Source organism: Pseudochaenichthys georgianus, chromosome 5, assembly GCF_902827115.2.
Source record: "Pseudochaenichthys georgianus chromosome 5, fPseGeo1.2, whole genome shotgun sequence".
NCBI classification, from domain to species: Eukaryota; Metazoa; Chordata; class Actinopteri; order Perciformes; family Channichthyidae; genus Pseudochaenichthys; species Pseudochaenichthys georgianus.
The window spans coordinates 34,677,510-34,704,283 of record NC_047507.1 but is presented as its reverse complement, the minus strand read 5'-3'; the positions used below and the strand labels follow the sequence as shown (position 1 = coordinate 34,704,283).

The following is a 26,774-nucleotide window of genomic DNA, read 5'->3' as shown; positions in this document are numbered from 1 at the left end:
TTTCCCCCATCTAATCTGTGGAATCTCAGCTTGCTAATCGATATCTTGTTTGTGCAGATACGATAAGTAATAAGGATATTTTAACGTGAGTTCTGTGCTAACTGCGTTAGCATTTTTTCACTCCGGGCTAATTCAGAGCCTTTGTTATTACCCCTTGGTTTCGTTTTGCTAAAAATGGTTAATATTGTCTGAAAGCTGAGTTTCTTCCCGTTAAGTGGGTATGACACATTCATAGTTTATTAAATGTTAAGCCCTCAGATGCTTTTTCTTGCAAGATGTTGCGTCATGCCCTCGGTACCGGGGGCATAACTGGTTAAATGACCACACAACAAATAATTGTCATCGAAAACGTGTTTATTTTATTTTATGCATCTACTGTCTATGACCTGGGTCTCTCCTTCTTGCCTTTGTAGAGAGCCAGCAGGGACACGTTGGCAACCTTGACCACCTTAAAACGAACGCCGGGAATATCTCCAACGGCGTGACCTTTACGCCCAAATCCTGCCACCAGAACCTCATCGTTCTCCTGCAGGATCAAAGAAAAGCGAACGGTCAGTCAAGAAAAATCAGTGCATTCATTTATAGATTTTTTAACAACTTAACATAGGGTTAAATGACATCTAGCTTCAAGACATTCCAGCACATGCAGTGACTTCACAGAACCAATACATTTTGTAAAGCTGTGATCAGGATCAAACTATTTCTTATAGTGTGTTTTCGCACAACACTAAATTACCCAAGTGAATTTTTTTCTGCACAATTATCACAAATAAAATGCTTGTTTGGAAAAAAGATGTTAACAAGGGCTTTACCTCGATAAAGTTGAGGCAACCATCGTTGGGGACGAATGCGGTGATCTTCTTGCCGTTCTTGATGAGCTGAACTCTCACACACTTCCTGATGGCAGAGTTGGGCTGCTTAGCCTCAACACCACTGTAGATGCAAAACAAAAATACTTTAACAAAACTTCCTGGAAGGAACTTCAGACTGCATAGCAAGTTGAATTTCATGATAACAGCTACATGGATTCACTTAAATTCTTGTTTTTTCCTCACATCAAAGTCGGCGATGACAGACAAAAACATTAAAAGGACTTGCAGTGCTTTGCAATAAGCCATCACTCCATCTTCAGCCTTTAACATTTAAACATGTCCTGTGGTACTCACACTTTCTCAAGCACAATGCCTTTAGCATGGGAGGCTCCTCCGAAGGGGTTAGCCTTCAGGGCTGTGCCCAGGTGGGCCTTCTTGTACTGTTTATCGTGCCATCTCTGCTCACGACGGTGGTTACGGAGCTTCCTGGCTGTGCGCAGACCACGACACTTTCCTGGAAGAGATCAGCATAAATTAAGTTAAGTCTGGTAATAAACAGTTTTTGCATTCTTCTAAAAATATGCAATGTTACAGCAAAACAACAATTGACATCACTGCTATGAAGAATAACGTCCTTACTGATGACACTAGAAAACCACGAGACTCAGAAACCTCAAGTTTGACTATAGGTGTTCAGGATAAGTGTTAATAAGTGTCCATTAACATCAGGGAATTGAAATGATTTTCGAGTATTTACACCTGCTACAAGGGATACACATTGCTCTCACACCCAATACCCCTGGTCACACCTGTGTATGTGTTGAAGCATATTTAGTTGAAAACGTGGGGCATTAGTTGCAAATTAACATCTGTTAACACCACATACAGTGCATCTGGTCCATACACACACGTATTGTGTTCAGTTAAAAAATAAGTCCTTCAGAGACAATATGGATAGATTAATCCCGATGTAAAGCCAATAACATCGACAAAATACATTCATTTGTCAGTTTAATCAGTCATGTTACTCTGAGGGGACGCCAAATACAGCTAGCTTTAGTGCCTCTACAAAGACCGTACACTCATAAATCTTCGCTGGGCGTTTTATCTTAATATTCACCCCATATTTTGCCTTCATTAAATCGGTAGGCAAACAACATAAAGCTTTACGTTAACGGCTAGCAACGATTAGCATGAGGCAAACCGGGCTAACAAACACTCAACAACAGACACTGAATTTACATGTACAACTCATACGTTAGAAGATAACATGTGTGTGTGTTGTGATTTCCATTGGTTTGATTAAATGTTACAATACGTAGAGCGACGACAGTAAACGTGTTAAAAAGAGACGTGTGCTATGCTAATCTAGCCGTGCTATCACGCCTGCTATGGCCGCTCCACGTTGCGCGGAAAGGGACCCGTAAATCGTTCAGTTTTTTAAGTGACTGAGGGGTTGTTTTTGTCACTAAAACATCGAAAACTGTTTGTAAGATATTCATACAGGACATCGGTGTAAAAAATACCAGCAGTTATCAGAATAAATGTGAGTTTAAGATGATGTTTGAGACGTACCCATGATTGCAGAAGCGAGCCTGGGATCGAAAGGAAGGACCCAGCATGCACCGCGCCAATGTCTAGTCTCAGGACCCCGGCAGGGCGTGGTTAAAGAAATGCCTGACTCAAATTACAACTGCTTAATAACATAGACTCTATGTTATAAAGCAGTTATGATTTGAGTCGAGTGTATCCTTAATAATCTCATACACAGGTGTAATCTTGAGTGTATGTTTAATAATCTCAAGAAATTCAAGCAATGATTATTAAACATGCAAATAATCAATAATTGTTTAAAAAATGCAGAACAAATACTAATCCCCACACTGTTGAACTCAGTAATGTATGTATGCTGACAATGTGAATATAAATGCATTTGTCAGCTCAGATTAAAGGCTTTAAAAAATATATAGTTCTTCACTGTATGGGTAATAAGATAAGACCCAGAATCATCTTTAATGATCAAGTATGAGTGCACATACAAGGATCTTGACTCTTTGCTCTAAATGCACATCCACAGAAAACAGACATAAAACAAAACAAAAAAAGTAACTGTACAGATATTGTGCTTGGATTTAATGTCTAACAGTGATTATATTTACATGTTTAACAACAAACAAACAGTGTACTCAAATTTTCAGTCGAGGTGGATGTTACATGTTACTGGGTTGTAGAATATATGGATGTACTGTGTGACTGATGTCTAATTTTCATTTGAGTGGTGGCCAGTGGAAAGAAAATGTTTTAGTTATTAGCGTATAGTATTATGGTCCTCAAATAAACACTTCAAAATGTACTGGAAAAGAGTTGATTGAGCTTGAAATTGTTAAAATGTGTGTTGTTGTGCTCAGGTAATGCTAGCATGCTAATAGACTATTCAGACCAGCAATGCGAGCAGCCTAAAAGATGAATATCCATCAACACTCTTGCAGCATGTAACAGAGTAAATCAAAGTTATTAGGACAATTAACCCAACAATAGTTTGGCTACATAATTTTTCCTCTGACCAGTAATGGTTTGCATTGTTTTGTTTTGAGTTGCAGCGGGTTGTAGATATCATACCATAGACTATATGGTTCAGTTTAATAACACTGCAGTGTTATTCAACTTAACGCTGCTCAAAGTGCAAAACATTTATCTGAACAACTGATGCCCCTTTTAATAATATCATGACCAAAACAATCTAATTGATAACTTCAGAGAAGAGACATTTTTTATTTCATTTGGGGGTTTACCTATTTCTTTAATTGTGTGTTATTCTTTGTTTGTGCAGTGACAGTGTGAAACAGGAAGTGAAACAGGAAGTGTAGGATAACTATATATGAAATTAATAACAAACCACCAGTGTTTGTCTGAAATATTGCAGATTCAAAACTTTTTCACCAGATGGCGCTGAACAACCTCAATATCAATCACAGATTATTAATTCCTCTATTCTGCACTCTAATGTATTGTCATTGGGATGACCTTTAATCTGCAGATATGAAATGTATTATGACCGAATTGATGTTTGAACTGCAAGGGGCGGGGCTCTCTCTGTGCTCCGTCCTGGTTGGCTGATGCGTCTGTCCGTCAGGGGGGTTTAGAGACGGTGGGTTGATTAAAGGAGATTACGCGGGGGAGAGAGGGGGAGAGTGGGGGACACTGTGTGCTGGCATCTCGCTTTGGTCATGACAGCAATGATGGCTCCACCATGGAAACGCTGCAGCTGCGGCATCCTCTTCCTCTCGCTCCTCTTCCTCCATCTGCAGCCGTCCTCGTGCCTCGACCCGCGAGCTGCTGGCAGGTAGGTGGAGCAGACAAAGGGATGATGGTGCACCTTGATGCTTGCTGTTTATGACCTCCAGTGACTCTCTAATCTTTGACTCTTGTCTCGGGCAGTTCGCAGATTAATGATGACTTGAGGGCAGTTTCATTAATTGTGTGTGTGTGCTGTATGTGTGTTCTTTCTTTAAAGCCGCATTCTGCGTTAATGTTCCCCAAAAATCAATTAAAGCTAGGGTATGTAAGCAAGCATAGGAGGCTAGACCTTTTCAAATGATTCTGCAGACTAATCCATTCCTTTGTTACAAACTCCTTTACAGTGATAGTAGCATTTGCTTTATATGAACGTATATTCCTCAATCCTGCAGATTACTTGAACCATTTTGTCAATTGCACTATTTTATGTCTTTTACTTGTATGTTAAACTTAACATACATGTGTCATATGCATAATAGCTACATAAAGCCCTTGAATCTTTTTGCTCCAATAGTTGCTAAATCTAAAATAGCCTTCAGATTTATTACAGTCCTGCGACAGTTGGATACATGTTGTGTTCCTTTATTGAGTATTTAATTAATTGATATGAGATGTAAAGAGTAATTCATAAAATCTAACAAAAATAGATCTAAGCTTACTCAATCTATTTAATCAATAGATAAAACAATCTAACTCACTTTGTAAAAAAATACATGCAAGTTAGTTGAGGTGCTTCGAAGATGACTGAATAGGTGGGTACAGAGAAAAAGATTCTGCAGCTTTAGTGATTTCAAATTCAAGATGAACTCATTACTAAAATCTCTCCCCATCATGCATCATGCATAGTGTCATAATGTTGTGTTTGTTGCCATTGCTAATATTGTTGATTTAATGGCACTATGTACTCAGTGGTAACGGTTTGTTTTTATACAACATTCATATATTTTATTCCTATGTATGTCACATGTTGCATTGTTGGTGGAGCTTTAGACTGTGTTTTTATACGACATTAATAGATATTATTCTCTGTTTCCTGCCAAGCTGCTAGAGATGAGCTCACTCTGGTTCATCTGAGAAGCCTGTCATATCAACAAACAGATACATCAACACGTGTTGACTGTGAAAACAGAAAAAACGATTTGACAATTAGGAAGATAAGCTATTCATGATATGAAAATATAATAAAATATCAAATAACAGTGTTAGTATAAATCACTGTGCAGTAAATGTGATATAAATAACCAAACTACTTTTAAACATTTAATTGGTCACAGATTGTTACCTAATACAGTAGTGGAGTCAAATGTGTAATCAAACAGCAGACAGAGGGCAACATTATTATCCAACTGGAAGCCCAGTTTTGTCGATCTGATGAATGTAGATCCAATGTTCACTCTCTTTCAGCTCTGTTATGGTCTCTAACATCTCCTGAGGGAAATACCCCGCTCATTAGCTGCTAAAGCTGCTGTGTCTAGTGCCTACAGGGACTTTCATTGCACATCTTTACTTCAACTTCTGTTTATATAAATAATACATTATTTATTTTATTCTAATATAGTGCATCTGTGACAAAACATTATTTCCCACTGAGATTGATCCATGTTGATTGGTTAAATGCAGCTAATCTCTAAAGGTCAATCAATCACATTTGCCTGTAGCTTTGTGCTGACTCTCATAAACAGGCTGTTTGTTGGAGCTTGTTTGCAGCTGGAAACAACACTGATGAGAGCTAGTGATGTGCACAAATCAAAAAGTCCAATATGTGGCTATTTTATCGTTATTGATGTAACCTCATGCATGATGACTGGTTGTGCCTTGAAGATACGTTTACTAGTTGGCAAACATGTATCTAGTATTACAGAGAAACTGACAGCATATTATGAGCTGTTCAACACATTTCTCAACTTAAAGAAACGTATATTGTGATATAAGAGTTGGTCTGCTCATCACTAAGGAGATTGCTGAGAGAAAAATTAAGCGTAAAATTGGCTGAAAAGCTCTGTGGATCCGCAGAGTTGGTAAAAATGCTATGTTGGCTAATCACTAGAGAGTGAATACTACACTCAATCGAATAGACACAACCAAATATCCTTATTACGGTGTAGCCCGCCCAACTTTTATGCACAGTAAAGTGTCCTAAGTTAACATTTACATTTCTTTAACCATAGCTATGATTTCCCAAACTTTGACTTCAGAGTGAGTTTCTCTCCCACACACTCCCTACCTTAGACACCTACATTGGACTCCTTTCTTTACTTCTGTAACATAGTGACATCATTACGTAACACTTGCGCTCCTATTGGCTAGCGCTCCAACACATTGTCCGTGATAGGTTAAGGGGCGGAACATTTCTAAGCGGTTGAACGATAACAACCTGTCAGCCAACCAATCAGAGCAGACTGGGCTCTGGTTTCAGACAGAGGGTGAAAAGAGGTGCTGCAGCACAGGCAGTAAGAGAAACATAAAGAGCTTTCTGAACATTAAAAGTAGGTATTAGTTCAAAGTAACCTTACGTATATCTGGCTAAAACTCCACACCCACACATACAGTGACTCTATTTCTCCACCTCCTCGTTATGTTTGGTCTATGAATTAGCCACTGCACTGCACATCCATGGTGCTTCCGTACGTCAATGTGCTGCATGGTGGTTATTGTTCTGTTGTTCAGGACTGGGAGCTTTCTTTAACCAATGATCTTTCCCAAACCTTTATCATAGTAGCAGACATACAATCATGTTGGGCATTAAAAAACATTTGACCAATGATCTGAGCTTGTGCAGAATCATTAGATTTCAGTATTGTAAACTATTGTTGTCCCAAACAAAGCACAAAAGAGAGCCTGATGTTTTTCTGTGTGTGCTGGATTTGCAGAAAACCAGATGTGTGTTGTTGGTCTTTTTTTAGTGTACAGATGCTCTGAGGGCAAAATTAGGGAGAAGCTGCCAAATCTCCTTATGACCGAGAGTCACCTGGTCCTTCATGACCTGTGTGTGTGTGTGTGTGTGTGTGTGTGTGTGTGTGTGTGTGTGTGTGTGTGTGTGTGTGTGTGTGTGTGTGTGTGTGTGTGTGTGTGTGTGTGTTATGCAATCAGTGCAATCCCACAATCCTGTGCTCTGACCCTGTAAACAAGAGAAAACGTTCTGTCAGTGAGTGGCGTAAGATTTGATGAATATGTGTCTTGCGCTAAATAATACATATAATGTAACATGAAAATAATGTATTCTACATTTACTGAAAGGCAGAAGAACCCGGCTACGAACAAGAAAACAAGAGTATTGTTTTCATTTGAAACATTGGCGTTTTCACTACCGTTCTCTCTTAATGGTGCAGCAGCCAAGATGAATGATTGAAAATGTAAAAGAGGAGAGCATGACTGAATCTATTTATAAAGTGCTCTAGCTTGTGTGCACGCTTATGGTCATTATAATGGTTAAAACCATTTTTTTAAATTGCATATATATTTGATTTAAAAACATAACTTTTTCTTGGGGCAAACCACCACGGTCTACAGATTCTTCCCTTGAGTAAAAGCACAAATTCAACACTGAACATACTTCACTACCAGTCAAATTAATGTATTTAAACCTCTTTTTAAGAAAGTATTATCAGCAACACTTAAATACGAACAAAGAAGCAATAATAACTGCGCTGCACTCTGGGGCGTTGCGGCCATTTGTGGAGGAAGCGTGTAGCAACAGCAGCATCCATCAATACACAGTATATCAGCCTCACCCCGGTCATCTGTCAGCATTTAGCATCCTCAAATGAAAAGGGCATGAGCAAAATATAAATTCCCTTACAAAGAGAAGCTCTCGGCAGAAAAAGAGGAGGGTTATTTAAAATAATAAAGTTAATTAATTAGTAAAATGATTAGTAAAATGATCTCACTCAATATTTTAAGTTGAAGAATTTAGAAACATTTTTTCTCAAAATCTGTTGACATTTGTAGAGTTGTTTGCTACTGTCAAACGATTGTGTCTTGATGTGTTAACCTCATAATAAATAATAACGTACGATTTGGATCTGCTCCAAAATATAACCAAATGTTTCCTGAACCACGCTTCCTCAAAACGCAGACGGACAACCAAACCAAAGAGAACATATCCTTCTTATTGGCTGAGGTAATAATTGGATTTGAACCCAGGTTTCAGGGCGTTAGGATGTAATGAAGCTCTATCCTTTTCGTTCCCTTGCTCGACCTTCTGACCTGCAAGCTCAGGATTCTTTACATAAAACCTCAATCTGCTCCTTCTTTTTACAAAAAGCAACAAGAGCAGCGGTGATAAATGATTATAATCTAAGTCTCGGTCCATTATATGTTACGCTAGAAAATACAACCTGGGTCAGAGTGGTTTCTCTCAGTCATTATATATACAGTCTGGTCTCAGCCTGATCTCTGTTTTCTGACACACTAATCCACCAGGTGGGTCATGGCACGAAAACAAGATGCATTCTGGGAAGTCAAACACCTCACAGGTTTATCTCCCTGACATCTACCTACTGTCTTCTATTTCAAAGCCTAATAATGTATCCTTGCTTAGGGAATTTTAACATTTTATATTTATATTTTCTATTATTTTACTGATTTATACTTAAGTGTACAGATCCCTTCAGAAAGATATTTTATTATTTCTAAAATAGATTTGACAAGCACGGTCAGCAAAGGATATTTTTGTTTTAAAGGTAAAATGTTGTTTTATTGGTTGTAGTTTGGTGTGGAGGATATACAGTATATCCTGTACCGCCATTTTCTTTCTCTAACAAGTAATGACCAGCTGGTAAAGATAAGGAACCAATGGAGATGATACACAAATGAGAATAAAAAGAAAACATTATTGAAAGAAAACATATCATTGCAGATATACAAATGTAATAAAAAAATGAGGATACTGTCAGATATAATGAGAAACCTTATATTATATTTAAATAACTTTATGTATTGATCCTCCTTCTGTTCACAGTGGGGCTGTCTCTTTCATACAAGGTAAGTCTGTCTGACTGTCTGTCTCTCTCCCTGTCTGTCTGTCTCTCTCTCTCCCTGTCTCTCTCCCTGTCTGTCTGTCGCTCTCTCTCTCCCTGTCTACCTGTCTGCCTGTCTGTCTACCTGTCTGTCTCTCTCTGTCTCCCTGTCTGTCTGTCTGTCTCCCTGTCTGTCTCTCTCTCCCTGTCTGTCTCTCTCCCTGTCTACCTGTCTGCCTGTCTGTCTACCTGTCTCTCTCTCTCTGTCTCCCTGTCTGTCTGTCTGTCTCTCTCTGTCTCCCTGTCTGTCTGTCTGTCTCTCTCTGTCTCCCTGTCTGTCTGTCTGTCTCTCTCTGTCTCCCTGTCTGTCTCTCTCTCCCTGTCTGTCTGTCTCTCTCCCTGTCTGCCTGTCTGTCTGTCTGTCTAATAATATGTCAATATGACAATCAATATTAGTTTATAGTGAGCTTAACAAAATAATACAAAAAATCACGGGGGGAAATAACAATTTAATCAAACATGCTTACATTATTTCAGCACTTTGGTTTACAGCTGCATGGTAGTACAACTGTGCCCAACTGCTAAATGTTACACAGATAAGTAGATAGGTAGCATGATGCAGACATAATGATACTTACTACAAACAAATCAACTGCAGAGCATTACAATACATTCCCTGCAGTTAAATGCAGGACTTAAATCTAATGTAAGTAATGAGTACATCTAATGTGTCAGGTGCATGTGTAACCCTGAATACTTGAATAAATATATAAGTACCTGATATCATGAGTCAGCTGGAATCAGGTGCCACTCATAGTAAGGCATGAACTCAGTAAGTATGTATTATGCTGACCTGAAGCGTGGTAAAAGGCCAGTAGACGTAATAGAGGAGTGATATATTTTATTTTGTGTGGTGCAACCTTGAGTAAAATAAAAAATAAAAAAATTATTTGTTGTTGAAACCTGAAATGTTTTACTGCAGATAAATGTTTTGAGATATGTATATTTCAATTTAACGTACACTATAACACCTATACATGATTGTTTTTTTTATAAAATGAGAGAATTCATCCTGTTCTTGTCTCTGCAGATGAAGAGGTGGCTCAGAGGGATGGAGGGATGTGGACAGAGGAGCCTTTGGTATCGGCAGATCAGACAGAAAGAAGACTGCAGGTAAACACTTACTGAAGAACAAAATAGAACTCATAAAAGGTAAAAACACACAATAAACAACAACAATAACCTGGTGGTAAAACACAACATTTCTAATCCGTCATTCAAAATTGTCATAGGTAAAAGCAAGACAGAGTGAAAGAGAGTTTTGTTGAATTCACTGCTAAGTAGTCATTTCTTAGAAACAGTTGAGGAAGGGAAAAAAGAGAAGGCATTGAATAAGTCAGGATCAATATCAACCTAAAGTAAAACAAAAATAAAAACATCTGCTTCACAGTGATGCAAAGGTGAATATACTAACTGCTGACAAACCACACGGGCTTCTTTGTTGATTTATTATATAGGCATGCGTTATTGCATTTAAAGTGTAATGGTGTTTCACATGATACAAAGGTATTTGTTCTCAATGGTTGTCTCTTTCCTTCTACAGACTGCAGATGTGTCGAGGAGGAAGTTACTTCAGACTCCAGGAATTGCAGTTCCCTTTCCTCCCCTCAAGGTGGTGATAGTACCTTAACCACATTTGTTCACAGTAGCAGTTTCCAATCCTTCAAATCTTTGTAGGCTTTTCTAAAATGAGGTGATGAGAGATCATCTTAGGTCAACTGGAAATGTTGCTCTTGGTGGAAAAATAAAAGTTTTCCAAGAATATGATGTGTGTGCTCAAGGGCCAATTTCAGAGTAATGAATTGTCTACTTTACTATTGTGTAATTATTATTGATGCATAAATGTGTTAAGGAGAAGCTTATTTTTTATATATATATATAATGTTGGGTAGCTTATAAACTTCCCCAAGAGAACCAAAAAGGTAAGCTGTAATAATACCTATTTTTTTTATAGATAACACAAATAAAACACTTGTATTGCAATTGGTGGTGGTATGAAAATGAATTTTGTATGAACTCATATTTAAATATCCCCACCAGGTGATGTCGGATGGGGAGCCCTGCGTCATGTTCCAGGCCCGGAAGCTGTCTCTGCGCTACGAGAAGCAGAAGCAGCTGGACCTGACGGAGAGAGCGTTCTCTCCCCAGAACCCTGTCGACACCAGCCAGTCCGTCTGCCGCCAGGACAAGGCCACGTACGTTCAAACGCCTGTCTGATGCACACCAACCTGGTGATAGCATCAGAAACAGAAAGATGTGGCTGTTTTCTGATGTTGATTACAAATGTATTGAAAAAAGTTATCCCTCCTCAAACAAAAGTTATTTATCATAAAAAATCTAATGAAATGTTACAAATAATTGACATTAAGAAATGGAAAAATATATACTTTAATAGCAATAGAGTATGTTCAAGTAAGGATGTTAATGAGGGAAGTCCAACAATACTTAAAAAAAAGGTAAAAAGATGTCTTCCTGTCTGCCTATCTTCAACAGGCTGGTCATGAGGTTTGGAGATGTGGAGGATTTGAGAGGCCTTTCCATAAGGTCAGTCATAACATTTGTCTGCTGATTATGCATAAAACTATAGTTATAGATTGTACAAAAATCGACATTGTAGATGATAGAAATACTGTTGTCTGAAAAAAAATGTCTTCAGTTAAAAATGACTTACTACTTAAGTAGAAGTACAGAGGTATAATCAGCACACAGTTCTTAATGGATCAAAAGTAAAAGTATTTAGTTACATTCAAAACTGTCTACAGCCATTGAAGCAGCAGCTGTTAGGATAAATGAAGTGTTGTTTCCTCCCCTCTCGCTGGCGTCAGGCTGCAGCTGTCCAACACTTTCTACGAGTCTTCGGGTCAGTGGTGGTTCTCGGTGGACAGCGTGTCTGTGCGCTACAACTCCTCTGAGGAGGCAGTGTTCAACGCCAGCGACGTGTACGCTCCGACCTCCTCCTCCTACCACTGCCTGCACGTCAGCAGCCTGCAGCGCTACAGCGCCCTGCTGCTGCCCAGCAGCGAGGATGCTCACCACTGGAGCCTCACCTTCACCAACTTCCAGGTACCCTCCTTTTAACGGACTCACTGTCTCAGATTCAAGAGGGTTTGTAACTTTAGATCTTATAAAACTTAAAATACATTTAGTTAGAATCTGAATATTTTATTTCTCCCAGGGGGCAAATAGGTTTCCTGACAGTTGCTCAATTTTAGAATAAAATAAAATTACAAAGATAAAATCAAATATTTATTCAACATATTAAGTTAAAGTCAAAATGTGTAATAAGAAGACAATATGAAGTAAAATCAAATATTTATTTAAACTAAGAAGTTAAGATAAAATGTGTAAGTTGTACTACAATATACAACTATAAATATTTTACAATACATACCGTGACATATTAGTATTTATTTAGAAATGGATGATGAAAACAGATCATCGCTCAATATGTAGTATAATATATAAAAATATATTTTGTGTAATTAGCATTACAGTTAAAAAATTGCTTTGGTTAAATCTAAAAATAAATCAGTCAGTATTACACAGAACATTCTTTTATTAAGGTCATATTTACCCCAACTTGTATTCATCGGATAGACAAAAACAGGACTCCAAATGAATTATGATGATGCTGGATATTTATATAAATAACTGTTAAAAATCTCAAAATCAATTATTTACTACTATTAATATTATTATTTGAAAATTTAAAAACAGGAATAAAATTGGCTTTTTTTTCAAAAAATACTGCTTTCGGATTTACATGCAGAACTACGTTAATATTATTTCATGAAATTTCTTCATTTATTTGCGTTGTGTGACAATAAATAAGGATAAATAAGAAAGGAACATATACTTTTCTTAATTATTTTTCATCCCCTCCACAGATTCAGGCATTCAACATCACCTCCGATAGATTCTCTCCGGCGACCGTCTGCGCCACCTTCATGACGCCGGCCATCCTGATGGGGCTGGTCACTTCCCTCATCCTGCTGCTGGTGCTGGCCTATGCCTTGCACATGGTCATCCACCTGAAACACATCGAGCACGAGGACGAACACAAAGCTGACGTCTACTTCCCCCAAAGCCCAGAACAGCCCGAACACTGCTGTGTGGAGAGCGACGCTGAGAAAAATATTCTGTAGTGTAGCGAAGAAGATATTTAGAGACTGTTACACTTTAAAAAGAGATAGAGAGCTGATTATAAACTGCTGGTGCAATGGTTTACTTTCAGCTCGGGGTTAGACTTTTTTATATATATATTTATAGTGTTTTTTTATTTGCCTGCTAGTTAATATCTGCATTTGTCTTTATAACTAATTTAATAAAAAAATATAAAAAATCACATTTGGTTCCGATCTGTTTTCTCTACAATTTTTCCTTTTAGTTGTTTTTTTTCTGTGCTTGTTGTTACTGAGCGAGACAAATCACATTTTTAGATGGGCATAGACTTCAAAAGGCCCCTCAAAGTCTCCTACATAGACTGTGAGCAATGTTTTCCTCTTTTGTGTGGTTGTTTTACATCTCATTGTAGATTTGTTTCCGTGGTTGAGTGTCTCTTGTAGTGAATTTGTGTCTTTTTATAGCTGTTATAGCTGTATGTAGGCTCAGTATTCAGTTATCCCCATCCATGGTTATATGATTCATTTATCAAAATACAAATCATAACCATATAAATCAAAGAATAAGAATATTGTCAAAGAAAATTGACTGGTGTTATGTCCATCCTGTCTGGTAGGTGGCAGTGGCACGCTTTTAAGCCACATTTTACAGAAGAAGAAGACGCTCGGCATGGCCACACAGTCCGGGGTTGCGTTCCAATAGTCTATTTAGCTTAGGAACCTTCCTAACCAAGTGAAATGACCCGGAAGTACGTCAGTGGCCGTGCTGTTCCAATTCTCTACATGAAAGGAAAGGAGGTTTCAAACTTCCTTTACAACCTCCTTTAGCTTAGGAACCACTGGACCTCCCTTGACGAAAGGAGAGGAGAAAATGCTGCCCCACAATGCATTGCAGCCGCAGCATTTGCCGTCACTCAACAGTCGGCTGTTCACTGAAACAACCGATTATGACCGAAAAATTATATCATGAAAGTTATGGTGCTTATTAAACATTTGAAAACGTATGTGGTAAGTTGCCAAAGTGCTTTGTTCTGAACGTTCATCAGTATTATAATCAAAAAGAAAAATATGAACGTTAGTTTTGACTGAAATGATCAAATAAAGTCAACATTTCACAGTCTTGACTGAGCTGTGTGGGGTTTGTTCAACTTTTAAAAGATGTTTGAATGGTGATATACACAGTGATAGATGTTAAGGACTAACGTTTATAATAAATACACTTGTATTGATTTTAAGATATTTTCATAGTTCATACAATCATACGTATTGGGATAATTTGTATTAATGTGGACCGGAGGGAGAGGGTGACGAGTATAAGTTTCACTTTCCCTTTTTATTTCAATTCCAACTTTGGTCATGAAGAATATGTTTCTCTGTTGTCCACGTTCATAAAGCATAACACAACAGCATCAGGGCACAGTGCAGAGTCTCTAGATGAGTTTACAGTAGTCCCTCGTTCTTATTATACATCCATGTTGTAGTCCGCTATAGAAAACTGTAGTTTCCATAGTTTCCCCACAGCAGCAGACGCACATTCATGACGTCCGCTGGCGCATCATAAACACGTTGGATAGTGAAAGTGCATTCGGATTCTAAGTACCGCAGTCTCTTCTCCTAAATCCTTTTGAATTCTCCTATCCACTATCCCTTAACCCCGTGACGTTTCACTCAGAGCTCAAGGAATAGGAGATAGGGTTAGAATTTAGGAGCTGATTTTTGGATTATCGGAACGCTCCTAAATTGACTGCGGTACTTAAGAGAATCCGAATGCACTTTCACTATCCGACGTGTTTATGATGCGCCAGCGGACGTCATGAATGTGCGTCTGCTGCTGTGGGGAAACTATGGAGACTACAGTTTTCTATAGCGGACTACAACATGGATGTTTAATAAGAAGGAGGGACTACTGTAAACTCATCTCGAGACTCTTCACCGTGCTCTGATGCTGTTGCTTTATGAACGTGGACAACAGAGAAACATATTCTTCATGACCAAAGTTGGAATTGAAATAAAAAAGGAATTGAAACTTATGATCGTCACCCTCTCCCTCCGGTCAAATGATCCCAATACGTATGATTGTATGAACTATGCAAATATCTTAAAATCAATAGAGATGTATTTATTATAAAAGTTAGTCCTTAACATCTATCACAGTGTGTATATCACCATTCAAACATATTTTAAAAGTTTAACAAACCCCACACAGCTCAGTAAAGACTGTGAAATGTTGAATTTATTTGATAACTTCAGTAAAAACAAACGTTCATATTTCTCTTTTTGATTATAATACTGATGCACGTTCAAAACAAAGCACTTTGGCAACTTACCACATACGTTTTAAAATGCTTATAAGCACCGTAACTTTCATGATATAATTTCTCCGTCATAATCGTTTGTTTCCGTGAACGGCCGACTGTTGTGCCGCAACAAATGCTGCGGCTGCAAGGCATTGTGGGGCAGCATTTTCTCCTCTCCTTTCGTAAAGGGAGGTCCAGTGGTTCCTAAACTAAAGGAGGTTATAAAGGAAGTTTGAAACCTCCTTTCCTATCATTTGGAGAATTCGAACGGCACTTATCATCATGCTTATCATGGCTGCTGCCACTGAGGGACTTCCGGGTCATTTCACTCGGTTAGGAAGGTTCCTAAGCTAAATGGACTATTCGACTGCAGCCCAGTTCTTACTATACATCCATGTTCTATGGGCATGACTTACCAGGGAAAGAAATGACAGATAACATTGTTTGTGAATATTTAAAAAAATAACATGTTGTTTTAAGATATCTCTGAATCCTGTGTGTTGTTTAGTTTTAAATCAGACTGCTGGAGGGTGAATAACACTCGGTGGTGTTCTCTTCTGGTTAGCTTGCTAGTTAGCACCATGGGGTTAGCACTGTGTCGGGCAGTTGTTGACGTCATATAAATAGGGAGCACTCTACTTGTCATTGACGTTACCGGCGTGGGTGATTAATGTTGGTGTAGGTTCATGTTAATGTAAAATAACGTTAGTGCACGTTAGCGCCAGTGTTGTTAAACGTCATTGTAGTTTGCCCCGCTGTCCTTTACCTGTCGCTGGTCGTTGACATTACTTAGTTTACCGTCAGTGTATTTTTCCCTGTTGTCCTCTACCTGCCGCCGGGTCTTCATGTTTAACCGCCTCTCCGCTGCTCTCACACTTCTCCCCCGCCGCCTACTGCTCGTCTCTTCACCGAGGACTCTGACCGGAGCCTGCCGCCTCCTCGGCAGGATGAACCCCGCCGTGGTGAGGTGCCTCCCCGGGGAGTCCAAACTCACCATCTCCTTCAGTCTGTACGGCAGCCACAAACACATGATGCGGGACCAGGATGAGCCGCTGGGAAAGGCCCTGGCCAGGATATCCCACGGCCTCAACAAGAGCCAAGGAAAGGCGAAAAAGTCAAAGAAAAAGAAAGGAGAGACGCCGGGCGAAGCCCCTGTGCTCACCGCGGTGAAGCTCTACTACAACGGGGAGGAGGTGTCCGGCATGTCGCTGAATTCGGAGGCGTGGCGGGACGGAGCCGTGCTGGAGGTGGGAGACGTGGAGTACTCTGTCCGCAGGAACACTCCCACCTTGACCAACGCAGAGCTCCCCGCGTCCCTGCTCGCAGAGTTCCCCGTCTGCCCCAACCTGGAGATAGAGTTCGGGAACCTGGAAGACTGCGAGTTCACGTGGTATAGAGAAAATGCCCCAAACACAAGGTAGGAAGAATCAGCTTTATTGGCCAAAACATTTGTGCCCATACAAGGGATGTGTTACTTTCAAAGTACTTTTAGATACATAATATTTGTTTGAAGTAACGTCTTTCAGGTAGTATGTTTCGTTGAGAAAAGGCTCAAAAGCCAAAATAGTCAGAATATTTTGTTGTAATCAAGGTGGGCTACAATGCCTTAGTTGAGGCTTACAATGGTTTAGTCTAGGCGACATTGTAGTAGAGGCTTCAGCATGATCCAAACACACACAAATTAACAAGATTACAAACGTAATTTCCTTACAATGCCTTACAAATCCAGCAATGATCAGGCTTTAATCCAATGTCCTGTTTACTCCAGTATAGGAGTCAGTTTGTCAAATGATGATGCAAGTATTTATTGTAGACTGACACTACTACCAGCACTGGAAATTGGGTATGTAATCAGACTTGTGCCAATAAGATCAAGCTAAACTTCTGAACACAAAAGACAGGATCTGAGAGAAAATACAATCCGTGAAGCAAACAAATCTGTTTATTTTATATAATTGGGCAGCATAAAGAGAAGAAAGTCAAAGAAGATATGGAAAATTCTGCACCTTTTTTGTTATTATTTTTCTCTCTGATGTTTTATATCATAGCACTGAAGCTGCGGTAGAAGTTGAAGGTCAGGACAGCGAGTGGACACAGGTAGGATGTGGGAGAGTCCACGTTCCGTCCATTCAGGACATCGGCTACAGGCTCAAACTGCGCTGCACCCCTAAAGATGGAGGACGCAGCGGCCTGCCCAAGGAGCTCCTCTCTACGGCAATAGAGGCCGGACCGGGGGTGTGCACGTTCGACAACAGGCACGCGTACACTCTCAAAGAGGCGGAGTGGCCGTCTGTGAGGGTGGTGTCGTACAACATCCTCGCCGACACCTACGCCCAGACAGAACTGTCCAAGACGGTGCTCTACCCGTACTGCGCCCCCTACGCCCTGCAGCTGGACTACAGGCAGAACCTGATCAAGAAGGAGCTCGCCGGGTACAACGCTGACATCATCTGTCTGCAGGAGGTGGACAAAGGTAATAACTAGAGAAATGGATAGTTGATCAAAGCTAGCCTCCATCTTTTCTGTACCATCATCTGGTGGATATTTGAGTCTTCTTTAAGAAGGGTTGCTACGCTTTCTGGAATTCCTTCAAAACGGTTGCATTTGAATGTTTCAAGGTTTGCGATGTGCTTCAGTTTGCGATTAGCTGCTTAACATTTTGATTATATGGAAGGCCAAGTACACACACAGAGGTGTCACTCACATTTTACATTTTTGTTGTGTTTACCTTTTTTAATTGTCACCATTTTGTACTAATACTACCACAAAAATATAACTTAAGTTGTTTATTACAAAAGCATTTAATTTGAACTTGATGAAGGGGTGCAGAAAGTATACTTTGTATATATGATGCATATAAATATGTTATTTACCAAGGGGCAGCAAAATGTTTGAAAGATGCTTGAATTTGTATTTGAAAAAGGTTGGAAACCCTGCGTGTGACTTCCTTCATGTTCCCTGGTCTCTTTAGGGGTGTTCGTTAACAGTCTGACTCCAGCCCTCGATGCCTTCGGTCTGGACGGTGTTTTCAGAACCAAAGACAGGCAGCATGAAGGACTCGCTACATTCTACCGCAGGTCAGGTCCACCAGCACCCGGACTGAAGAAAATGCCTTCTGAGTTTTTTAAGTTTCTGTTAAAGCCTCGTACTTTTTTCCAAAACTTAACTTTAGCTATAAATGTGGTGCATCACTTAAAAGCAGGTTGATTGGGATAGGATTGTTACTAAACAGCCCCTCTTGGTGAAGAATCTGAGGATAAAAGTCGGGTTGGGCTTGATCAGAAGTACATTGTCCAATACAGTCGCTACACTTGAAGGGGCAAAAGGCTGATCATAACACAGGACTACCCCAACAAAGCTGCAATCTGATCCTTATATTTTCTTAGTGCTTATTTTATATTGTTTTTTTAGATGGTAATAAATCTTTCAATCCTATATTAAGCCACGTATTTAAAAAGTGCATCATTTTGTCTTTTTAGGTCAAAGTTGAAGCTTCTGAGCAGTCATAATATTTCGCTGAGCGAGGCGCTAACCTCTGACCCAATCCACTCTGCGCTGCTGGAGAATCTTTCTGCGAGCACGGCTCTGAAGCAGAACATCCTGAAGAGGTCCACCGTCCTGCAGGTACGGCTGCTCACATGCTGCACCGCCAGAATCATTCAAAAGAGGATTCATACTAGTAGAGTTTTGGGCTTGTAGTCGTTGAGCTCTAATTGGCATTAGAGCATTGGGTCAGGTAGTTTTGTTAATTCAAATATTTAATAGGCAAATGAATTAATCTAAAGAAATAAACAAAATGATCAAATCCCCCCCAAAATGCTGTCAAATGGACACACTGGCTGTCTTTGTAGATTGTTGTTGTGACTTGTTTGTTTTCAGGTCAGTGTGCTTGAGGATGTGACTAAACCTGGCAGGAAGGTCTGCGTGGCAAACACTCACCTGTACTGGCTCCCCAAAGGTGAAACAGCTCACTCCGCTGTATGAACACACCTCATATAAAAGAGCAAAGTGCAACAACACATTTCTAAAAACAAATTACATTTCTTTGAAGGAGGGAGCATCCGCTTGGTCCAGATGGGCGTGGCTCTGCAACACCTGAATCATGTGATCAATGAGGTCGCACCTGGAGCCCCTCTGATCTTTTGTGGAGACTTCAACTCACATCCTGACTCGGGTAACTCCACAGCAACACCGGTCGCTGCCAGAATTTAATCCAGCCAAAGCACATAGACTTCATATTGTATTTAAAAGCTGCTGAGTCATTGTTTGTCTCCTCTTCCTGTCTGCAGGTGTTTTCCAGCTGCTCAGCGAGGCTCTTGTTCCTCTGCAGCACGCAGACTGGAGCAGCTTGGGGCCGGAGGAGTCCTGCAGCATGGAGCTGCTCTCTGCCCTCCCCCCTCTGCTGAGCGCCTACGGACAGCCAGCCTACACCAACTACGTGGGAGGATTCCATGGCTGCCTGGACTACATCTTCATACAGCCGGACAGCATGCAGGTACTAGTACTGAAGTCAAGCTAATACTGTCACTTCATTACTGGTAATGCTGCCAGGGCCACTGATACAAACAGCACCGACAGATTAGTGTGGAAATACTCAAGTTAGGAGTATACTTGCTGTTGATTTCTGAACTAAGAGGTCGCAATTTACCGATCAAAAAGCAGCCATTTAAAACCATTATTTTTATCGCTACACAATCTAACTATTTACAGGGTCAGAAACACCTTCACTTGAGCACAAGCTGCCCTACGCTCCACATGACACATGCAAATGGGAGTAGATGACGAAAACAAATTGACAAGCTATGATGTTAGCGCAACCACTGTGAAATCAATATTAACATATTATATTGTTGTAAGAGTAGTAGTCCTATGAATAATGTGTGTCATTGCAACTAGTTTGAAACCAAATTCTGGTTGTATACAGAAGTAGGAAACCTTTTTTGTACAAGTTTGAATTTCATTTCCTACTAAAGTAGGGGAGTAGATATAATAACAGTATCTGTGTTTTTGCAGGTGGAGCAGGTGATTCCTCTGCCCAGCCACCAGGAGGTCACCACCTACGAGGCTCTGCCCAGCGTCGCTCACCCCTCAGACCACATCGCCCTGATCTGTGACCTGCGCTGGAACCCCTGACCTCTGACTTCCTGAACCAAATACTAGAGAACCAGGCTTCTCCCTCAAACACACCCTGACTTTGGATTTTCTTAATACTAGAATAAAGTCTGAGCATGGAGATGTGATCCTGCAGGTTAACTGTAAAAAAAAAATGAAATACTTATTTTAAATTACAATATGAAATGTACTGTTAATATTGTAATATTTACAGTACAATAAATAATACATTTTAATCACTGATATTCAGTGTTTGAGCTGAAATGCTGCACATTGTTTGTTATTTTTATTAAATGTAATTACTATTTGGCTGAAACACTTGACCAAACACAGGTTGCTGGTTCATATGTGGTTAATAATTATTGTTCACACGAGTTAATATTAGAAACAGAAGTAATGTTTTTACTGCAGGTTTTTTATCACTCTCTAAAATGGCTGTGCCACATCTTAGTTCACATGGACCCTTAATGGTTTCGAGACCCAATGATATGGTAAAGAAATACATATATTAACGTATTCAGTTATTTATTATTACTTTAACTTTTATTTTGGCCAAACAAGTTGAGTGGTGCTTAAAGTTGTTTATTTTATTTGAAACAAAGTCTTGCTCAAAGCATTGGTCATATTATTGGCTCTGCTTTTGATTTGTACATTTTCAACAACACTTAAAGCCAACAAAAGAGGTTGTAAATGTTTCTGTGACTTTTTTTGGTAAGAAATAGAAACAATTATTAAGTCAAACATTCTGACCGAGAAAAACTTTAACTAAAGTGATTTGAAAGTTGATGTTAAAGTGGACGACGGACCGATATATTTGTAGGCTTGTTTGAGACAAGCGAGACCGACGCAGACCTGCGCAATTGCGATCAACGTCTTGCTAGTGCGTTGCATGATGGTTAGTGATTTTGTCCGACTTGCTCTGGAGGCTCGCCCACATGAGACGTTGAACTCTCGCGGGACAAAGACGCCCGCAGCCTTGAGAGCGAGGTGCGGCGAGGCGGCGCAGTTCTTCTCCACGGGCTGCGGAAGCGAAATGCTTGATGGGAAACGTCTCGCTGGTGGTTTTTACCCCGTGCTGCTGATGAAACTCTCCAATTGGCTCGGCAAAAGTTTGTTGTTGTTTTCTGTCCGTTTTACGTCGCCACCTCCATTAACATTTTTCATCATTGTTCCACAATGTTTATCATCATGAAATTAATATCTATATATTTTGTACTATACTATACTTGCACTGCTTACCGTTTTCATACTTTATATATCTTAGCATATTCATACACTGTTCATACTGCTCACTGGCTGCGGTGTATATCTATTCATACCCCTCCTCACTGTTTATTTATCATTCAATTAATTCTATATTTTATTCTGTAGATTGTGTACATTACTTTTCACTTTCCTGCTTGTTGCACTCCTGGTTAGAAGCTAAACTGCATTTCGTTGTCTCAGTACCTGTACTATGTGCAATAACAATAAAGTTGAATCTAATCTTGAGCAGGAACAAATGTATTTACTTAGTACATATCTGACATTAACGATTAAACACCTTTGTGCATTCTTTATAAATGCAAACCGAGTCAAGCCGACTCCGGAGGTGGCGGTATGCACCTTAAAGTTGTTTGCAATCCCCCAAAAAACCGAGAGAAGAAGAAGATGAAGAAGCCGACTCCGAGCTGTCCGACTTCAGGCGAGCTTTTTGAGACCTCCCCCGGCTGCGATCGGCTATTCTCGTCTACTTTCTAGTCGAGCCGCAGCTCGTGTCAAACAAGCCTACTGGCTGTCAGCTGTCAAACTCCAGTGCAGTGGCGTCACCTTCCATCGCCACGCTGTTTTTCTCTCATTGGTCAGAAGTAGGGAAGAGGCGGGGATTAGTGTTTAGAACAAACCATTGTGTCGTATGTGGGGGTCAAAACTAAAAGTGTAAATAAAAGTTACGCTGTAGGTGGGACAGTCTTGACGACTTTTCATCAAGAAACAATAATTCAAAAGTATTTAAACATCTATCCCGTTTTGATTTCTAGTATAAAAACTAGCATTTATTTTCAGTTAATACGCCAATGGTTTTTAACGCACCCGTGTCAGTGAAAGAGGCGAGAGGCAGGGCGTCATGTGTGGTCAAGTTCCCCAGAGTCATCCAGCAAACCGGACACCGGTTGATTTATCTTATAAAATAAAAATAATAAACACTTATCTCACTGCAGGTTCCAGCCATGGATGTATAATAAGAACTGGATACAGCGTGGGAGGCGGGGCCTCATTCATTCCTATGAGAGTTGCTCATGAGCGCATGATGATAAAATGGCCCAATTTTTTGAGAGAATAGGCTTGTTTGAGACAAGCAAGACCTGCGCAGACCTGCGCAGTTGCGATCAACGTCTTGCTAGTGCGTTGCATGATGGTTAGTCATTTTGTCCGACTTGCTCTGGAGGCTCGCCCACATGAGACTTTGAAATGTCGCGGGACAAAGACGCCCGCAGCCTTGAGAGCGAGGCGAGTTGGCGCAGTTGCTGTCACTACCCGATCCGTCCATAGACATATAAAGAGTAGACGCCGCATCGACCGCTGCTGCCTATTGGCGCTGACGAGCCGTGGGGCCGCCATCTTGGACCGGTCACCCGCTCCACTCATGTAATCTGTCTGGCAGGCGCAATGAAGTGTCAGCGCATTTTATCAATCATAACTCGCTGAATACAAAACTGATTTTCACGGGGGGGGGTTTTCTGCAAACGTCATATATGTAGGCATGATACCGGACACATGATTCGGCGTATTTTAATATTCATAGTAGGCTTAACAGCAATAGAATATTCTGGTATTTGATAGCCTATGTTATGTATGATAGGTATTTTGCAAAAGACACACGATATATAATATATACACACACATAAAAAAACACTAATGGTCTATATATGATAGAAGCATATTGTGTAGGCCTATACTCAGCTATTTTAATACATTGAAAAATGAAGAAACAATAATACATTATACATAGACAGAAGTTATATATCAGTAAAAATGAATATCTACGTCATAAAAAATGAAAATGTACTTCTACATCTATATAAAAAATGTAAATGTTCAAGTTAAACACAAGAACATGACACCACCCCGCCCAAACCATATTTACACAAAGTTGCTCATGACACCCGAATGCCCCGTGCATGCGGCTCCTCCAAAGCATGACTGAGAACCTCTTTCTCATATCTTTGTCTTTGGGAAACCATCAAAATAAAAACGGGAGATTTGAGAGTCAACACAAAAACATTTTAAGAAGGAGGTCAAGCTTATTTTCTTCCTTCTTCTTCCTAGATAGATTAGATTAGATTTTAGATTTAGATTAGGACCCTTTGTGTTTCAGGTGACAAAGACTTCGTCAGGTAATATGCAATGGGAGCCTTCCAATGTCCGTGTAGGCCAACCACCATGAACACAAGAGCCTCAGTAGCAGCATCGGTCTCATTGTTTCCATCACCCATGTCTACAAAAGCAGACATTGACTGGTTATGTGGATTATATTGCACATGTTTTCTGATGGCCATGTCATCCAACATGAGTGAAACACATCCATATTTAGCCTGGTCGTCCTGGCATCTTCTCTCCAGCATATCCAGCATCATCTTGTTCAGGCCAGGCTTGCCATCCACCGAACACAGCCACCTGTAAAAAAATTGAGAAGTAGCTATTTAATGTACTTGCAACCGTAATTTCCAAAAATGAAATTGAACAACATTAAGACTACCTTTTTGTTGTAGTCTCTCTGAGGTATTTGTATGCCTTTGGACCATGTAGATGGAGTGTGAGGGCAAATTCTCTATGGTCCTTGGAGTACTCATGGCCCTGCTTTGCCTTCAAGTCTATTTGAAGATCTGAAATTGTATGAGAAAAAATTAATAAGTCCCCTTCATATAATAACAAAGGAGTTTAATAAAGAGTGTAAGAGTAAGATGTACATGAATTTCAAAGTGCTAATTTAATTTTACCTGAGTAGAAATTAAGCCTCTTTGAGTTCTTCATTAATGAGGTTCTTTTCCCTCAAATCCCCCAAAAGACTCCTCACTGTGGTCTCTGCCCTCTTTTCTCTAGCCATGGCATTCTTCCTCTCTCGCTCGAGACTCTCCACTCTTGCTAAAGCTTCATTGAGTCTGGCCTTAAGAGCAGTAGGAGAAGCAGGCGAGACATAGCTATGATCCTAGAAAGAGGGATGAACATGGTTTGAGTGATGTTTCACTTCACACACATCACTTTGACACAACTAGAGTATGGCCCACATTCTTTCTTATAGTCATCACCTGTCAAAGCCACTGCCAGCATCATGCGTGTGTGTGTGTGTGTGTGTGTGTGTGCGCGTGTGCCAGGAATGCATGTTCAACATGTCTTCAATTGTGTGTGTATGTGTTTATTTGTGAGTGTGTTTAATATGAGTGGCAGCAAACAAGAGAGATTTTACTTTGTCTAGGACCATTATGAATGATGTTGAAAATAGAAATACTCACATCATTAGGCTGAGGTTGTGAGTGTGAAGCTTCTGGGTCGTCCTAAGGGGCCACAGACAGGCTCTCTTCAGCTTTTCTGGAAGGAGACGTAGTCCTGCCCTTTTCTGGCTAAAATGAAAAAGCAGAATACTACACACACACACACACACACACACACACACACACACACACACACACACACACACACACACACACACACACACACACACACACACACACACACACACACACACACACACACACACACACACACACACACACACACACACACACACACACACACACACACACACACACAGGTATGTCACCCTGCCCTGTTATTGATAATAGAATATTTACATTTATGAATGCTAATAGCCTTATGATGATACACCTACTCTTTGGAGGTGAACCGGGAAGCTGAAGATGGAGGGAATAACACCATCTCTGAGTCGGACAATCTGTCCTGTCCTGTCAAACTCGTCCTGCTTAAAATGCTCACTGCAAATCACGGATGACTCGCTTGCAGTGAACCCTTCCCTCCTCAAAGCAACTTCCCACTTCTTTCTCATATCTTTGTCTTTGGGAAACCTTCAAAATAAAAACGGGAGATTTGAGAGTCAACACAAAAACATTTTAAGAAGGAGGTCAAGCTTATTTTCTTCCTTCTTCTTCCTAGATAGATTAGATTAGATGTTACTTTATTCATCCCACAACGGGGAAATTCACTTGTTACAGCAGCGATTTATAAAGTCTTTATATATAAAGACTCTTTATATGTCTATGGTCATAGATATATATAAACACTAGATGGCTCATGGGAGATTTTCCAGCGTAGCTGACTGGCCGCCATCTTGCTACAGTCAACAGTTACTCTGATTCGCGTTATGGTAGCTGTTGTCAGGTGAGTGATCGGCACAAAAATACTCTTAACTCGCTGAAATCTTGACTGATTTACAAACGGTTTGGTTTATTATAAACATTATTAGCATGGCTATGATACAGGATGCTTGGACATGTTGAAATTGCAGCTTTTCTTTGTGTATGTGGTTGTATTTATTAGCTGGCTAATAACAAGAGGCTGTCAGTGAGACCTAGTATTACAAAGTTCACCCAGCAACTTTACACCAGTGGGAGAGGCAGAACTGCTCTTTCTTTTCAACACAACTTAAATTACACATGATTTCTTCCAAGTGGTTTGGCTTGTTGAAAACATCTTGCATTATGATACAGGAATTTGCTGGCTTTGTGTTTACAGAAGTACCTGACTATGCCGGACTTTTGTGCAGCCTACGGATGCTCCAATCGCCGCTGTCTGCAAACAAGAACCCGTGGGATCACCACATATGTTTATGTTTGCTCAGTCTAATAAACCCATAACATGGTTGTGAAAGAATACCAAAGCTGAGGCTGGACGATGATTGATTGTTAGTGTGCCATGTGTCACTGTGTGTCTTATTGGTTTTGTGGTATACTGTATTTTATTTTATTGTGTGCAAGACACATTTAAAACAAATAACCTTGAAGCCCCATCTCTCCCCACCTGGGGGGTATACTGCGAAGCAGGATTTTCGCTTAGCCGGCTAAATTCAGGGAAAACTCCGGCTTTCCGGTCATCCGAAGCTGGTTCTCTTTTTAGCAGGCTAGA

The 26,774-nt window shown here is 40.1% G+C and overlaps 3 protein-coding genes and 1 long non-coding RNA gene across 5 annotated transcripts; 2 read left to right on the top strand and 2 right to left on the bottom strand.

The window, feature by feature from the left end:
- Positions 1–336: 336 nt before the first annotated feature.
- rps23 (ribosomal protein S23) lies at positions 337–2,468 on the bottom strand. Its single transcript, XM_034083292.1, has 4 exons — positions 2,388–2,468; positions 1,167–1,326; positions 813–933; positions 337–526 (listed from the first exon to the last, which is right to left on the bottom strand). Exons 1-4 carry the CDS (start codon positions 2,389–2,391, stop codon positions 380–382), a joined length of 432 nt encoding a protein of 143 aa, XP_033939183.1. The 5' UTR covers positions 2,392–2,468; the 3' UTR covers positions 337–379.
- A 1,526-nt stretch (positions 2,469–3,994) lies between these two features.
- Positions 3,995–13,963, top strand: atp6ap1la (ATPase H+ transporting accessory protein 1 like a). Its single transcript, XM_034083670.2, has 8 exons — positions 3,995–4,155; positions 9,070–9,092; positions 10,158–10,240; positions 10,671–10,739; positions 11,168–11,322; positions 11,621–11,671; positions 11,953–12,190; positions 13,015–13,963. The coding sequence occupies exons 1-8, from the start codon at positions 4,040–4,042 to the stop codon at positions 13,270–13,272; spliced, it is 993 nt and encodes a 330-aa protein (XP_033939561.1). The 5' UTR covers positions 3,995–4,039; the 3' UTR covers positions 13,273–13,963.
- Positions 13,964–15,754: 1,791 nt separating this feature from the next.
- Positions 15,755–22,102, top strand: pde12 (phosphodiesterase 12). Its single transcript, XM_034083679.2, has 8 exons — positions 15,755–16,962; positions 17,594–18,018; positions 18,517–18,622; positions 19,025–19,169; positions 19,425–19,503; positions 19,597–19,719; positions 19,835–20,040; positions 20,559–22,102. Exons 1-8 carry the CDS (start codon positions 16,391–16,393, stop codon positions 20,676–20,678), a joined length of 1,776 nt encoding a protein of 591 aa, XP_033939570.1. The 5' UTR covers positions 15,755–16,390; the 3' UTR covers positions 20,679–22,102.
- A 1,772-nt stretch (positions 22,103–23,874) lies between these two features.
- Positions 23,875–25,732, bottom strand: LOC139433894 (uncharacterized). 2 transcript variants are annotated; one of them, XR_011643288.1, is made up of 5 exons: positions 25,525–25,732; positions 25,148–25,276; positions 24,635–24,843; positions 24,394–24,520; positions 23,875–24,311 (listed from the first exon to the last, which is right to left on the bottom strand). It is a non-coding gene; the product is annotated as an uncharacterized lncRNA (long non-coding RNA). The 2 variants fall into 2 exon arrangements; XR_011643289.1 differs by having other exon boundaries at positions 25,148–25,255; positions 25,525–25,731.
- Positions 25,733–26,774: the final 1,042 nt, after the last annotated feature.

What these genes read in the sequence shown, in the direction of transcription:
- rps23 (XM_034083292.1), bottom strand. An exon ending in GGCATTGTGCTTGAGAAAGT is followed by an intron (nt 934 to 1,166) that starts GTGAGTACCACA and finishes TTGCATCTACAG; the next exon opens with TGGTGTTGAGGCTAAGCAGC. An exon ending in GTTGCCTCAACTTTATCGAG is followed by an intron (nt 527 to 812) that starts GTAAAGCCCTTG and finishes TTGATCCTGCAG; the next exon opens with GAGAACGATGAGGTTCTGGT.
- atp6ap1la (XM_034083670.2), top strand. Translation starts at nt 4,040, where the DNA reads ATGACAGCAATGATGGCTCCACCATGGAAACGCTGCAGCTGCGGCATC. An exon ending in TTCCCTTTCCTCCCCTCAAG is followed by an intron (nt 10,740 to 11,167) that starts GTGGTGATAGTA and finishes TATCCCCACCAG; the next exon opens with GTGATGTCGGATGGGGAGCC. An exon ending in TCACCTTCACCAACTTCCAG is followed by an intron (nt 12,191 to 13,014) that starts GTACCCTCCTTT and finishes TCCCCTCCACAG; the next exon opens with ATTCAGGCATTCAACATCAC.
- pde12 (XM_034083679.2), top strand. Translation starts at nt 16,391, where the DNA reads ATGTTTAACCGCCTCTCCGCTGCTCTCACACTTCTCCCCCGCCGCCTA. An exon ending in GAAAATGCCCCAAACACAAG is followed by an intron (nt 16,963 to 17,593) that starts GTAGGAAGAATC and finishes TTTATATCATAG; the next exon opens with CACTGAAGCTGCGGTAGAAG. An exon ending in TACAGCCGGACAGCATGCAG is followed by an intron (nt 20,041 to 20,558) that starts GTACTAGTACTG and finishes GTGTTTTTGCAG; the next exon opens with GTGGAGCAGGTGATTCCTCT.